This window comes from Ailuropoda melanoleuca, chromosome 13 (assembly GCF_002007445.2).
Source record: "Ailuropoda melanoleuca isolate Jingjing chromosome 13, ASM200744v2, whole genome shotgun sequence".
NCBI lineage: Eukaryota > Metazoa > Chordata > Mammalia > Carnivora > Ursidae > Ailuropoda > Ailuropoda melanoleuca.
The window spans coordinates 71,397,907-71,411,803 of NC_048230.1; the positions used below are offsets into that span (position 1 = coordinate 71,397,907).

At 56.5% G+C, this 13,897-nt stretch overlaps 1 protein-coding gene across 1 annotated transcript; it reads right to left on the bottom strand.

Moving 5' to 3' along the window:
- Positions 1 to 2,577: 2,577 nt before the first annotated feature.
- On the bottom strand, positions 2,578 to 9,056 carry LOC100470176. The gene is made up of 5 exons (XM_019798638.2): positions 8,937 to 9,056; positions 7,769 to 7,852; positions 6,259 to 6,423; positions 4,907 to 5,038; positions 2,578 to 2,816 (listed from the first exon to the last, which is right to left on the bottom strand). Exons 2-5 carry the CDS (start codon positions 7,848 to 7,850, stop codon positions 2,680 to 2,682), a joined length of 516 nt encoding a protein of 171 aa, XP_019654197.1. The 5' UTR covers positions 7,851 to 7,852; positions 8,937 to 9,056; the 3' UTR covers positions 2,578 to 2,679.
- Between the last annotated feature and the right edge of the window lie 4,841 nt (positions 9,057 to 13,897).

Genomic DNA, 13,897 nt, shown 5'->3' on the forward strand with positions numbered 1-13,897 from the left:
CCCCACACCACCTACCCCCACCCCAGGGGAGGGAGAGGGAGAGGGGCTGGAGGTTGAATCATTCCCCAGTGGCCAATGATTTAACCAATCACGGCTCTGAATGAAGCCTCCATAAAACCCCAAAAGGACAGGTTTTTTTGGGCGGGCAGCCGGGTTGGTGAACATGTGGAGATTGGGGGAGAGCAGTGCCTGGACAGGACATGGCAACTCCGTGCCTTTCCTTGTGAGCAAATACTTATCACTGATGGTGTAGAAACAACCCACACAAAATTATGCGTATAGAAGCTAAGGCGTGCCACAGATTCATAAGGACTGGAATTCGTGACCCTTGAATGAGGTCCCATTCACTCTATCTCCAGAGCCTCGTACATAGTGGATGCAAATCACTATTTGTTCATCGAATGAACACTGCTGTCCTGACAGCCGGGCTAAATCCCTCCAATGGCATCTAGGATGCGGTGGAGATGGCTGCTCAGGTCTCTCCTTGAGACAACCCGCTGTAAGGAGCGGAGCGGTATGACCCCTTCTGGCCACTCTTCCTTCAGATCTGCCACAGTACTCACGCGGAGGCCACAGTCCCGCTGGGCTGCTCCCTGCTCAGGACAGAGCACAGTGGGGTTATTAGGGATGAGTCCATTTTGGCCAACACAGGATCTCTCTCACGGGCATCTTGTGCTCTGGGGCTCTGCACTGGCCTGGCCAAGACTTTCACAAAGATGCCGCACTAGCCGGCAACTGCTCGCTCCTCTGCTCTGGATTGACCCTTCAGAGCCTGCTCTACCATCACGGACTCCGAGCGTTGCCTTCTTTACAGGGAGATGCTAGCCTTTGCCAGTAGAGGGTGCTAGAGGGGACATTTCAGGAGGAAAGGCGGCGTCCCTTTCTGGTTCTGGGCTGTGCGTGTGGTCAGCAGCGTGTGAGGATGTTTGGTGGTGATCGGCCGCAACCCCGAGCTCAGTGTTCACAGCCCTCAGGCCTGGCGACCCTCTTCTCGCAACAGTCCTAGTGCAGATATCACCCACTTCAAGCCTCACATCTGCAAAGGCGCCCCAACCCCACCTGCTCTCCAGCCTCAGCTCTCCTGGGCCTCTGAGTGCAGCTTCCTGCTTGGCCAGTGACATGGACAAGCGCTGGTCCAGGCAACCCAGCAAAGTTCCTGGCCCTGCAGTGGGCTTCAACCACACCTTCTCCAATGAGGTCTAAACTCCAGCTTAGGGAAGGCGCTCCTCCTCCAAGTTTATCCTTCCCTGGCTGTTCTCTTTAGGGTAGCTTTTACTGTTCTCTTTGTATCTTTATAGTTACTTCCTCGTGTAGGCCCACTACTTCTTTATGTTACACGGCCCTGTTTAAATTCCTGCGTGGTTTCTGTCTCCTGGTTGGATTCAGAAGGAAACAGCACACTGAAGTCTGAGACTCTCCTACCCCGTCCTCCTTCCTTCCCTCCCTACTCCCACAGTGCTCAGACCTGCAACACAGTCTGAAGGTCCTCACCACCTCTCCTGTTCCCTCTCCTCTTTATCCTTCACAGACATCACCCCCATTACTCTCCACGTTTAATTCTTTCTTGGCGTTTGCTTCTCGGAGGATCCAAACGGATAGAACTTCTCATCGCACTTAGCATGAAACCCCACAAGGCCCCATATAATCTGCCTTCTGCCCCAAGATCAACGCTGTCCCCCAGCACACATCTTCGTGCCACTCTCCAAGTCATTCTACAGCAGCCACTGTGGCGTTCTGGAAGTCCCCCACACAGACGGGCCAGAATCCCACCTTGGGGTCTTTGCATTTGCTCTTCTTTCTTTGATACAAGCCTGTCCCTCGTATTATTCAGACCTCTTCTCAGAATGCCACCTCCGCCTACCACCTCCCCATCTCCTTTTAGCTCTGCCCACCCCTTTTTTGAAAGAGCTATTTGTTTGTTTATTTATTTATTTAGAGAGAGCATGAGCAGGGGGATGGAGAGAATCTCAAGCAGACTCGGCACTGAGCATGGAGCCCAACACAGGTTTCGATCCCATGACCCTGAGGGCATGACCTGAACCGAAACCAAGAGTCAGACACTTAACCGGCTGACACACCCAGATGCCCCTTAACTCTGTCCCTTTATCCTGCTTTGTTTTGTTTCTCTCCAGCACTCATTACCATGTGCATACTATATGTTGTACTTTCGTACTCGTACTCATTTTTCTGTCTCCCTCCATGAAACAATGCTGCATCTACGCGGCCAGAGACTGTCTTATTCACTGCTGCATCCCCATGGCCTGGATTAGTATTTGGCATACAGTAGGTGCTCAACAAATATTTGTTAATCATTGACTGAATAAAGGAGTGTCCTTGCCTTTGCTCAAGCCGCTCCCTCCACCTGGAATACCTGCCCTTCTCCTTCCTCCCTTTCCTATTGCCGCATATCTGTTAAGAGTAAGCTCTAGCCCTTACTCCTCCAGGAAGCCCTCCGTGACTGGTGGGGCTCTGGGTCCCTGGAAAGCAGCTTATTCTTGCCCTTCCTTCACCACCTTGCTCAATTTTAGGTATACTGTGGGGTTTGTGGCAGGTGAAGACTGAGGTGGAGACTGAAGACAAAAGAGAACAGGCCGGCTTTATTGGGGTTAAGAAGAGGAAAGGGCCCTCCATAGGCTCTAGGCCAGGGTGGAGCTGCAGGGAGGGCGGCCGGATGCCGGGTCACTTCTTCCACTCCTTCTTCTCATAGTCCCACCGGGAGGCCAGGCCTTGCACAGGGTTGCCCTTCATATCCAGGATGCGCTGGAGCTGCTGGGCCTTCCACTCATCCGTCAGGGTGATGGGCTTCTCTGGGAACACTGCCGGGAAGCACGGGGTGGGGGCAAGAGTGGCTCAGGACCCTGCAAGTCTTGCGCCCTGTCCCCTTAAGCCAGGCTCTCCAGGCACTGGCACGGTGGAGCCCCTTCCACCCTGTCCATCCCCCCATCAGACTCCCTGCTAAAGCTTCATTCCAGGGACCTCTGGGTTCTGGTCCCAGCTCTGCCTTAGACTTCCTGGGAATTGGGCCAAACTCCTTCCCCTTTCTGAGCCTGCTTCCTTACTTTATGGCCCAATAGAATAGGAGCACTGATTCAAAGGTGTCGGAATCCAAATCCCAGCTCCACCCTCCCTTGCTGTGTGACCTTGAACAAGTCACTTCATCTCTCTGAGCCTCAGTTTCCTTCCCTGTCAAGAACAGGTCCTATCTACCACAGCTGTGCGGATGGAATGAGTTACATGTATAAAGCAACTGGTAGGGGCACCTGGGTGGCTCAGTGGTTAAGCGTCTGCCTTCGGCTCAGGGCGTGATCCCGGCGTTATGGGATCGAGCCCCACATCAGGCTCCTCTGCTATGAGCCTGCTTCTTCCTCTCCCACTCCCCCTGCTTGTGTTCCCTCTCTCACTGGCTGTCTCTATCTCTGTTGAATAAATAAATAAAATCTTTAAAAATAAATAAATAAATAAAGCAACTGGTACAATGTGGGACAGATATTAAGTACCTAATATACGGTAGCGATTACAATTACTAAGGTTGATCCCACTGACTGGGAAGGGCCCAGGATGAGATGGTTTCTTTTGCTTCCTAAGGAGGTTGGAGGTAGGAGGAGAGGAAGGGGTGTTCACTTTACAAATCTGGGAAAAGCAGTCCTTAACCAAAAGTCTGAAGCTCTCAAGAGGCATTCTAGGTGCCTTGACGTGTGCATCAGAGAAGGGGGAGCTCCCTACACTGTTCAGACCTTACTTCCTGGTCCATCTGCCCCTGAGGCTGACCCAGCCTGTCCTACCTCCTCACGGGTACTTTCCATCCCAGTGGGTGGGAAAGAAGAAAAAGATCTTTATGGCACCCGTCAGCACCGAACACTGGGCTAGACCAGAGTTCTTCCCAAAGTCTCCCTCATTTCATCCTCATGCAAGGCAGGAATTCCCATCACACTGTTACAGAAGAAAGGCGAGGCCATTGGAGGTGAAGAGCTGGGGCACAGACTACCAGCTCTTCCCTGACATCCCCTCCCCTTCTTCCAGAACAGTGCTTCTTAAAGCTGAGTGGGCCCCAGAATGACTTGGAGAGCTTGTTAAAACACAGATGGCTGGGCTCCCCCCTGCAAGTGTCTGACTTGGTAGATCCAGACTGTGGCTGAGAATTTGCATTTCTAAAAGTTCCCAAATGGTGGTGTTCCTCCAGGGACCACACACTTGGAGAATCATTGTTCTGTAGTAATAAGCAGTTAGCTATCAAAAAACTACATTTCCCAACTTCCCTTGTGGCTAGACACAATCATGTGATCATTCCTAGCCAACAGGAGGAGAGCAGAAGGGATGTGTGTGCAGCTTCTGGACCTTAAGGGTCAGTGCGTCCCTTTCCCTGTTCTTGGCTGGAATGTGGGCTTTCCTGGCTGGAGCTGGGGCGGGCATCCTACGCGGCAGGAGGGAAGCTGCATGGGGAGGACCGCACCGCAACACCAGAAGGAGCCTGATGTTGCAGAGCCTCCATACTCTCTCCCTGGCCTTTTTTGTGAGAGGAACAAAACCTGTGTCCTGTTTAAGCTCTTGTATGTTGGGGACTGTCTGTTAGAGAAAAATCAATGGTTAATAACAGCAATCAGTAACAGCACCGTTCATGATTACGTGCCAGGCACTGGCTTACCGCCACTGAATCCTCACAAGAACCCTGTGATGTGGGCACTGTTATTTTCACTTTACAGATGAAGGAATTGAGGCCCAGAGAGGTAGAGTTCCTACATCCCAACCCAGGCGGCCATGTTCTGCCCTTCACCCTACACCTCTTTGAGGGACTTTTCAAAACTCTGCAGATGAGTGCCAGCATAGTTGCCCGAGAAGAGCTGGGCTGCTGGCTCTGACCACAAGGGCACGACCCAGGGCTGCCTCAAGGTGAGGGGCTGCCACTCACCATAGACCCGCTGCCACCAAATCAGCAGAGCTGTGAATCCAAAAAAGAAGAAGACACAGCCCATCACTGTCTTCCACTCGTTGGAGCGACGGTTCATCTCTGCGAAGGTCTCGTGGAACTGGAGGCGGTACACTGGAGGCAGAGGAGGGGTGGGGAAGGACAGGCCTTGCTGTATCCATTCCAAGGACCCTGGGCCAAGTCTTGGCCTCAGGCATCCCCAGCCTCCCCACTCCAGCAGCAGATGCTGTCTGTTCAGCACATTCTTATTGAGCATCTATTGTATGCAAAGCATGGCCAGGAGCAGGCTCCAAATATCAGAGTCATTTAGGGGCACTTCTGGTGGGCAGGGCACATCCCTCCTGTTTCCTAGGGTCAGGTCCCTGCCCTCCCACCCACCTTACCTGCCTCTCTGCTCCATCTCCCCACACCACTCAGTGATACCCAGGACAGTCCATGCTTTCCTGCTTCCATATCCCTCTCCACACTGTTCCCACTGCCAGGCAACACCCTCCTCCTCACCATTCAAGGCCACCCAGAACATGCCTTCCTCTGGGAGGCCCACCAGGATTCCATCTCTCTCTCCTTCTGGTCCTCACGACCCCTTGGACACACCTCACCCTACCACAAAGCCTGTATTACAGTTATCCGGGTTTGTGTTAGCTCCCCCGTTGACCCAGGAGCACCAGGCCCATGGCAAGAACCACCAAGGTGATTCACTCCTGTGTCCCCAGCATCACCTAGCATCTGGCTGTGCACAAACAGCTGACTGAATAAAAGAATACATGAACAAATGATGAACTTCACTCCTCCTCGGGTATGCATTCAGGTGTTTGGGGATTTCTGGCTATCTTGGGTGGGGGCCCTTCTTTCTTCTTTTTTTTTAAATTTTATTATTAATTAATTTTTAATTTTTTTTAAAGATTTTATTTATTTATTCGACAGAGATAGAGACAGCCAGAGAGAGAGGGAACACAAGCAGGGGGAGTGGGAGAGGATGAAGCAGGCTCCCAGCGGAGGAGCCTGATGTGGGGCTCAATCCCATAACACCGGGATCACGCCCCGAGCCGAAGACAGACGCTTAACCGCTGTGCCACCCAGGTGCCCCTATTTTTATTTTAGAGAGAGGTGGAGGAGGGGTGAAGGGAGAGGGAGAGAGAATCTCAAGCAGATACAGGGCTCGATCTCACAACCCTAAGATCATGACCTCAGCATGAGAGGTCATGACCTGAGCCAAAACCAGGAGTCAGACGCTTAACTGACTGAGCCACCCAGGTGCCCTGGGTGGGGGGGCCCTTCTTTTCAAAGTCACCCCCCAGCCCACTCTCCCCAGCCAGCCCCACCCCGACACCTACAGGCCACCTTCTCGGCATGGCTCAGCTGGGTCCAGCTGCCCTTCTCCTTCTCCTTCAGGGCCCGCTGCTCAGCGTTGAGCTCTGTGCAGAAGGGCTCATCGGGCATGGGGTAGGTGCGCTGGGCATGGTAGCTGGTGTAGGGGGGCATCTTCCCCTCGCTGTGGGCTGCGGGCACAACGGAAGAGCTGAGTTCAGCCTACCCCTGGGACATCCCTGCTCTATAATATTTAAAAAGAGGGCTGCATTTATTGAGCACTTACTGTGTGCCAAGAGCCATTCTAGGGCCTTCAGGTGAGTTGACTCATTTACTCCGCATCATTCTGAGCCAGGTGAGACTCTTATCTCTCCATTTTACAGATGGAGAAACTGAACAGCTCAGGGACTGTGAGCAGTACATGGGCACGGCCAAGGCTGTATTTCAGCCCCTTTGGCTCCAAATCTCATGCTCTCTGGGAAGGTGTGGGGGAGGAGGGCATGTCGGGCAAAGGCAAGGGGTGGACAAAGGCTGAGCGAGATGAACCTGAGACGGCAGACGTGCAGCTGCTCCGCAAACCGTGGCGCGCACACCGCACGCCTTTGTCCACCGGTCAAGGGCACGCCTGTGGAGTCGCCTGGGTTTGAGCCCCAATTCCACCCACCCCAGCTCCAGCAAGCCCCTCGACCTCCATGGGCTTCAATGTCCTCCTCTAAAAAGCAGGGATAGTATGAGAACCTGCTTCACCCTGTTGTGGGGAGGTTCAAGATCCTATACTCAGAAGGGCCTCGCGGAAGATGCTCTGTAAGTTACAGGCTAGAGGCTGGTTTTACTACTGGCTTCCTTGCTGGCAAGCTTTCCCTGATGGCTAAGCCCTCGAGGGCTCCGCGTGGGTGTCCAGGGGTCCAGAGCAAGGCTGGGCACTCGGAGGTTCTCGATAAAGCTTCTGTTTGTTGATACCAGGGATGCCCACATGGAAGTCACTGGTACTACCTTGCTAGGATGGCACGGGACTGCTTTGACCCTTTCAATATCTAGGTCTCCAGGCCTCCGTGTGTTCATCTGAGAAATGGAGATAATAGCCCAGCCTCTACCTCACGTGGCCATCGTGAAGACTGAATGTGTTAATCTGCGTGAAATGTTGTCGCAGCGTGGGGTACCTAGTAAGGGCTCAAGAAATGTTATCTGTTATTCTCCCGAGGGTCCAGAAGGCCCTTCCGCTCTGTGGCTGAAGTCTCTCCCGCTTTAGGCCTCTTTCTCCTGACTAGGGTCTGGAAAGGAGGTGCAAGGTTCCGTCGGCACCCTCCACTTCAGGACACAAAGGCCTTCGGGGCCTGAGGTTTGGGGGTCAGGCCCTGAGGAAGCTTGGAATGGAAGGGGTACTGGCAAACGCACGCTCCATGTCCTGGAGGCCTGTGGCCCAGGACCAAGGAGTAGGATTGTGGGAAATGGTCTGGGGCAGGCCCAGGGCCACCTTCGGGCAGGAGCCCACCCCTAGACTTGGAGTAGGGCAGGGGTGAGGCGAGCAGGTCTTACCGGCGCTTCCTGGGCTGTGCATCCCCCGAATCCCAGGTCCTGTTTTCCTCAGCACCAAGCTCCAGGCAGCTCTGAAGAACATCTCTGTGTGTGTGTGTGTGTGTGTGTGTGTAAGAGAGAGTCATGCCCCCACTTGCCCTCTGCCCCTACCCACGGAGCCCAGAGAAACCCTTTTTCACAGGGGCTATGCTGGTGGGGTCCCAGGATTTCAAGGTCACCCTCATCCCCCTGCCGCTTCTACTCTTGTCTGCTATCCCAATGGAGGTGGATGGGGGTCCTAGACATGTGGAGCCCCCCTCCTGGGACTTCAATTAACCTTCTGAGAAGTGGGAGGAGGCCTAGCTCCTGAGGCAGAGTCTCAACAGTTTGGGGCTGGGGCCTGGGTTCTGTTCCAGCCCCAGCTCAGCCAGGCCAAGCTGGGGACCTTCCCTCAAACCCTCCGTTTACTCCCCTCCCAGAGGAAGCTGGGTGGGAGTCCAGGCAGGGAGGGAGCAGGTCCCAGGGCTACCTCTCTTGCTCACAGGGCCATCTGCCAAGGTCTCTGCACAGACCAGCTGGCCCCCACCCCTTCCCCCCTAATTGGCTGCCTACGTGCTCACAGAGCCCGCTCTGCTCAATCTGGTGGGGGAAGGGGACAGGCTGCGCCCAACCCCCTACCCCCAGGGAAGTCTCAGGGTTTGGCATCCCAGGAGGGTTGGGGGTGGGGAGAGGATTTAGAGGAGGATAAGGACCAAACTGGGTCACAGGGAGGAAGAGGAGCACATCTGGGGAGAGGAAGGGAGTATCCCACTTCTGGAAAGAAAAGGGCCCCCCATATCTGGGGAGAGAGAGGGGCACTCAATCATTAGAGCACCACCATATGTGGTAGGGGGGGCCCACATCTGGGAAGGAAGGGCTCCCTGTCAGTGATAAGTGGGTGAGGGAGCCCCACATATAGGGAAAGGGCAAGAGTAATCCACATTTGGGGAAAGAGATGGTGCCCCACATGCAGAGGAAAATTCCCGAGGAGTCCTCCACTCTGAGCTGCCAGAAGCCCCCTCACCCTCCTCGATGGCAGGAACCACACCGGCCCCGACCGGTGACGAATGTTCTGGTCTAAGCTGCATCCCTCACCCGCCGGGCTGGGGCTCGGGCTCGGGCAGCCAGGCTCTCCCACCCATTCACTCACCTCGCGGCTCAGCGCCCAGGACAACTTAGGTCTGCAGAGCGAGTAACGGAGAACGGGCCGCAGAGGGACCAGAGCGCCGGGCGCCCGCCCCCGGGCCCGCCCCACAGCCTCTCCCAAGGCCAACCCCCGCGTGGGAACGTCCTGCCTCGGCCGGCGTGGGAGCGCCCAGCCCGCGTCCCTGGGGGCGCCCCGGCCCGCAGCCTGGGGAGGGGCACAGCAGAGTGACTCCCCGCCTCAATCTCTCGGCCCACGGGGGTCCACCCGCACCGGCAGCGCCTAGGACGAAGCTGGCGGTGTGTCCTGGGCCGGCCCGGCCCTCTGAGTCTGGTGGGGCCCTCTGAGTCGGAGCTGGATCATCCTGCCGCCACACCTTTGTCCATTGCTGTTCTTTGCACTTGCAATGCTCTCTTAGGGACTTTGCAGACCCAAGCGTGGCCGACTTTCCAGCCCAGGCTCAATGCCTCCTGCTCCAGGAAGCCCACCAGCATCTAGAATCTGGGAGCGGGTCTTTGGTGTACCACCTTGCTCCATATACCAGGGGAGGTGAAAAAAGCCTCCCTCTGCAAATCTTAGCTGTGTGGCCCTCAACAAATAGCCTAACTACTACTACTGCTAACTACTTCTCCTTCTCCTTCTCCCTCTTCTCCTTCTTTTCTAAGATTTTATTTATTTGTCAGAGACGGAGAGCGCAAGCAGGGAGAGCTGCAGGCAGAGAGAGAAGCAGGCTCTCTGCTGAGCATGGAGCCAGATGCGGGACTCTATCCCAGAACCCTGGGATCATGACTGGAGCCAAAGGCAGATGCTTAACCGACTGAGCCACCCAGGTGTCCCAAATGGCCTAACTTCTGAGTTCCTGTTTTATTTTGTAGAAAAGGGAGCTCGCTAATGGTAGTACCTACCTGACATAGCTGTTGTAAAGATTAAGTAAGTCAACAGAAAAGCATCAGGCACATTCACTCAAGAATTATTTATTTATTTATTTTTTAAATAGTGGAAATTGGTATTTTGTACTTTCTTTTTTATTTATTTATTTGACAGAGATAGAGTCAGCCAGAGAGAGAGGGAACACAAGCAGGGGAGTGAGAGAGGAAGAAGCAGGCTCATAGCGGAAGAGCCTGATGTGGGACTGGATCCCATAACGCCGGGATCACGCCCTGAGCTGAAGGCAGACGCTTAACCGCTGTGCCACCCAGGCGCCCCAAGAATTATTTATTAAGACCTTCTACAGCTGGCATTTACTGAGTGTCTGTTGTTTACCAAGTTAAGTGCTTGGGGACATAGAACCAAACAAAACCAAAAACAGCCCCTGACCTTTTAGGCTCACAATCCAATTCCAAACAGAGAGAGGCCTGTGCAAAGGCCCAGAGGCAGAAAAACACAGGTGTGTTCAAAGAACAGAGAGAGGCCATCTTGGCCTGTGATAGGCAAAGAAGAGAGTTGGAGAGGGGCTAGACCTCAGGCCATGGTATGGATTTTAGATTTCATTTTATTTATTTTTTTAAGGATTTTATTTATTTATTTGTTTATTTATTTAATTTGTCAGAGCAGGGGGAGAGGCAGGCAGAGGGAGCCTGGAGCAAGGAGCCCAACATGGGACTCAATCCCAGGACCCCAGGACCATGACCTGAGCTGAAGGCAGACACTTAACCAACTGAGTCACCCAAGCATCCCTTAGATTTTATTTTAAAGATGGGAGGCCACCAGAGGTAAGTACGGGCGTGATATGGTTAAATGGAACAGAGCGTGAGTTTAGGAAATGTGGTGTGGGATTGTTAGAATACCAATGGTGGACTGATGAGTGAAGGCTGAGGGTCCCTTCTGTGGCCTGGGTCCAGAGCTTTCTATGTCTGCCAGCTCTGGGCCTATGAGATGTGTCAGTGCCCACCCATCCATCAGGGTTCCTGTAGCCAGTGAGGCCACAGGGACCCACTCTAGCCAGTGTCTGGATGGAGGGGCTTAATCCCCAGGGGGTAGATGAGCCTGGGAGGGCAGCACTCAGGAAAGGTGCCAGAGACCCTAGGGTGGGCAGGCTGCACATCTCCACTCTGAACTGCAGCAGCAACAGACGCGAAGCCATGAGAAGGCAGTGTGGGAGTCTCCTGGATCTCCACCACATGAAGCCCTCAGCTCCCAGGAACTGGCCGTCCTTACTCCCAGGAGCTGCTCCTCCCTCCTTCCCATGACCAAGGAGACCCCCCAGGAGGACCACCTTACCTCTTGGATGCTGACCAGGGTTGTCCTGAAGAGTAGCCCTAAGGACAAAGGAAAAGGGAAGCCCATCCTTCAGGCAGCCCGAAGAGAGCACACCCTAGGTCTTGCCAGACCTTTCCAGGGGCGGGTGGGCATTGACTGCCCTGGAGTTAGCGACTGGTTGATGTGTAGGCTCTGTGCGGCCATGCTGGTGGCCAAGCTGAGCCATTTCTGGACCTCAGTTTCCCCATCCCTCTCAGGGCTTTGCAAGGCAAGGCATTTGGGGAATGTGACCCTCTGTTCTGCCCTGCCCTCTCCCACCACCGCCCTTTCCCCACTTCCCGCCCCCTACCCCATCGGAACTCTAGGCCCGGGATGCGGGGTGATGCTATGATAAGGAACATCTGTAGGAGAAGCTGGTCCCAGGGCTGAGCGTAAGGAGGTGGAGGCAGGCCTCAGGCGGCTCAAGATTGATTACAGAGCAGCACAGCCGCCTGCAGGGCGATAGTCCTGAACCTGGGAACAGTCAGGCTCCCCCATAAGGCAGGTCACTCAGGGGGCCCTGGCGGAGGAGCAGGAGACTCCCCTGGGAACCTTGGAGGGCACTAGAAGGGAGGGGCTCCCGATGGCACATGACAGGCTAGTTACTGCGATGAACCCTACATGGGAATGCAGGTTGAGGTTGCGTAAACAGCAGGGATGGGAGGTGAGAGGAATCTGCCCCTTTCCCACTGGCCCCGCGGCTCTGACCCTTCAGCGGGAGCTACAAGAAAGACGCAGCTCTCACTCGTTTTATCAGATCCAGGGAGCCCCCGAGATTCTGCCGAGACAAAGACCTGAGCCACGGCCTCAACATCCTGCTGGTAAGACCCTGGACCCCCATTTCTTCCCAGCCTATTCAGGCTTCGGACAGGATCCACCTCCAGGCCCCCGGCCCAGAGGGAATACTTAGGAAGACCTAGGCCTCACGCAGGACCGGAAGGCGAAAGTAGAAAAGGTGTTGGACAAAACGTCGGGGACCCCTACCCCCACCTCTCGGGAGCCCTGGGAGCCTGTTGAATGAGGGGAGGTCTGGGACAGGAGGGGCGGGGCCAGAGAGGTAAGGTAGTCGGAGTCTAGGACAGAGGGGCGGGGGAAAGCGAGGGTGAGCGAGACTTATCCTTAGGGACGGGGACGGCAGTGTAAGAACCGGGCCCGGGAACAGCGAGGAAACGGAGGCACAAAGCCGTTGGGGCTGGTTGGGCGGGCCGGGTGAGCAGAGAAGGCATGGTCAGGGTTGGAGGGCGAGGCCTATCCTGGGCTCCTGCAGGAAGGCGAGCTAGGTGCAAGGGTCCGGGATTCCCGAACCCTGTGGCCTGCGGGGAGACGGGCTGCGCCAGCATGAGGATGCCCAGGCGGCAGCGCAGGCTCGGGAAATGTCACGAGAACACCCACAGCTCCAGGGGCCAGTCCAGAAAGCGCTTCCGCAACTGCGGGCAGGCGGGCCGGGTCATAACCAACGCCGAACCAGGGCTGCCACTGAGGCCACTAATGGCGGGTATGTCGACCCTGGGAACGACGCCTGGCGTGGATTTCGCGGGAACGGGAAGGGACCGTGGGTCTGGCAGGCGGAGGAAACCTCCTTCAGGCGGCTCTGACCTCTCTGCACCGCTCCCGCCTCAGGGCCGAAGCCCCCCGAGGAGGGGGCGGTGCTGAGGGTGGGGTCCGGCTGGTGGCAGCTAAGCACGACGGCGACTGGTCCCCCACCTGGCCCACGAAAAGCGCGACGCTCGCAGCGTTCAGCGGAAGGGGAATTTTTTTTGCCGAGTTGCAGGAGCGATGTTGGGGCCGACCCCTCTGCCTGTCACTCATGGCCCCTTAGCCGCGCCCCGGAGGCGTCGGTCCTCCCGCCCCGCCCACAAACGGTCCTTCTTCCTGCTCTCGCCACCTGTCTTGTCACTCACTACGCCACCTACGTCCCGCGTCTCTTCCCTCCCTTCCCGGCCTCGAGCTGCGGGTCATCCCCACCCAGCCCCTCGGACAATCTTTGTGCCCCCTTCCGGCTGGGCTCCACCTGGCGGCCCAGCGCGCCGCCATCTCCAGCCCGACCCTGACCTGCCAGTCACTGCCGGCCCCGCCCAGCGCGGCGGGCCTTCAGGGCTTACCGGGTCGCCGGCCTCGCCCCTACCCTGAGAGGCTCCTCCTCCACCACTCAGCCGCGGGCCGCCCGGGCCCTGTCAGTGCGTCCTGCTCTGCCTTCACTAGTCACGCTAAACCCTTGCCTTGGCCTCAGCCCTGCGCTTCCAGTCTTCTGTGCCCTCCCGCACGGCGACCGACTCCACTCCCTGGCCCTGCCCCGGCTGTCATCCTGCTCGTCGTCTCACGCCCCAGCCGCGCCCCCTCCCTGTCCGTCACCGAGGCCCCGCCCGCAGGGCACAACCACGCCCCTCGCCCCGCCCCCGAGGCCGGCCCCGACCGTCACTCCTCTCACCTCTCTGGCCTGCGCGCTCCAGCCCCGCCCGGGCCCCGCCCCCGGCCCGCTCCGGGTCCTGCGTGGCTGTAGGTAGGGAAGCAGGGCGGAGCCCCGCGCCGAAGGAGGCGGAGGCGGTCCCGGGCGGGGGTATGGCACTGGCCCGTCGCCGCCAGCGGGAGAAGGAGGTGAGGGTTCGTCAGAACCTGCCGCGATGAAACCCCGGGGCCTGGGTCCTCGTCACCGCCCCCTCACCTGGGCAGATATATGCAAATGCCAGGCATACGACCCCCTAGCTGATATCAGGGGCGGTGAAGCTGGG

Excerpts from the sequence above, each read along its gene's own strand:
- LOC100470176 (XM_019798638.2), bottom strand. The coding sequence starts at position 7,850 with ATGTTCTTCAGAGCTGCCTGGAGCTTGGTGCTGAGGAAAACAGGACCT. Across the intron at positions 6,424-7,768 it reads GCACAGCCCAGGAAGCGCCG|CCCACAGCGAGGGGAAGATG; the intron begins GTAAGACCTGCT and ends TTGTGCCCGCAG. Across the intron at positions 5,039-6,258 it reads CCATGCCGAGAAGGTGGCCT|TGTACCGCCTCCAGTTCCAC; the intron begins GTAGGTGTCGGG and ends CTCTGCCTCCAG.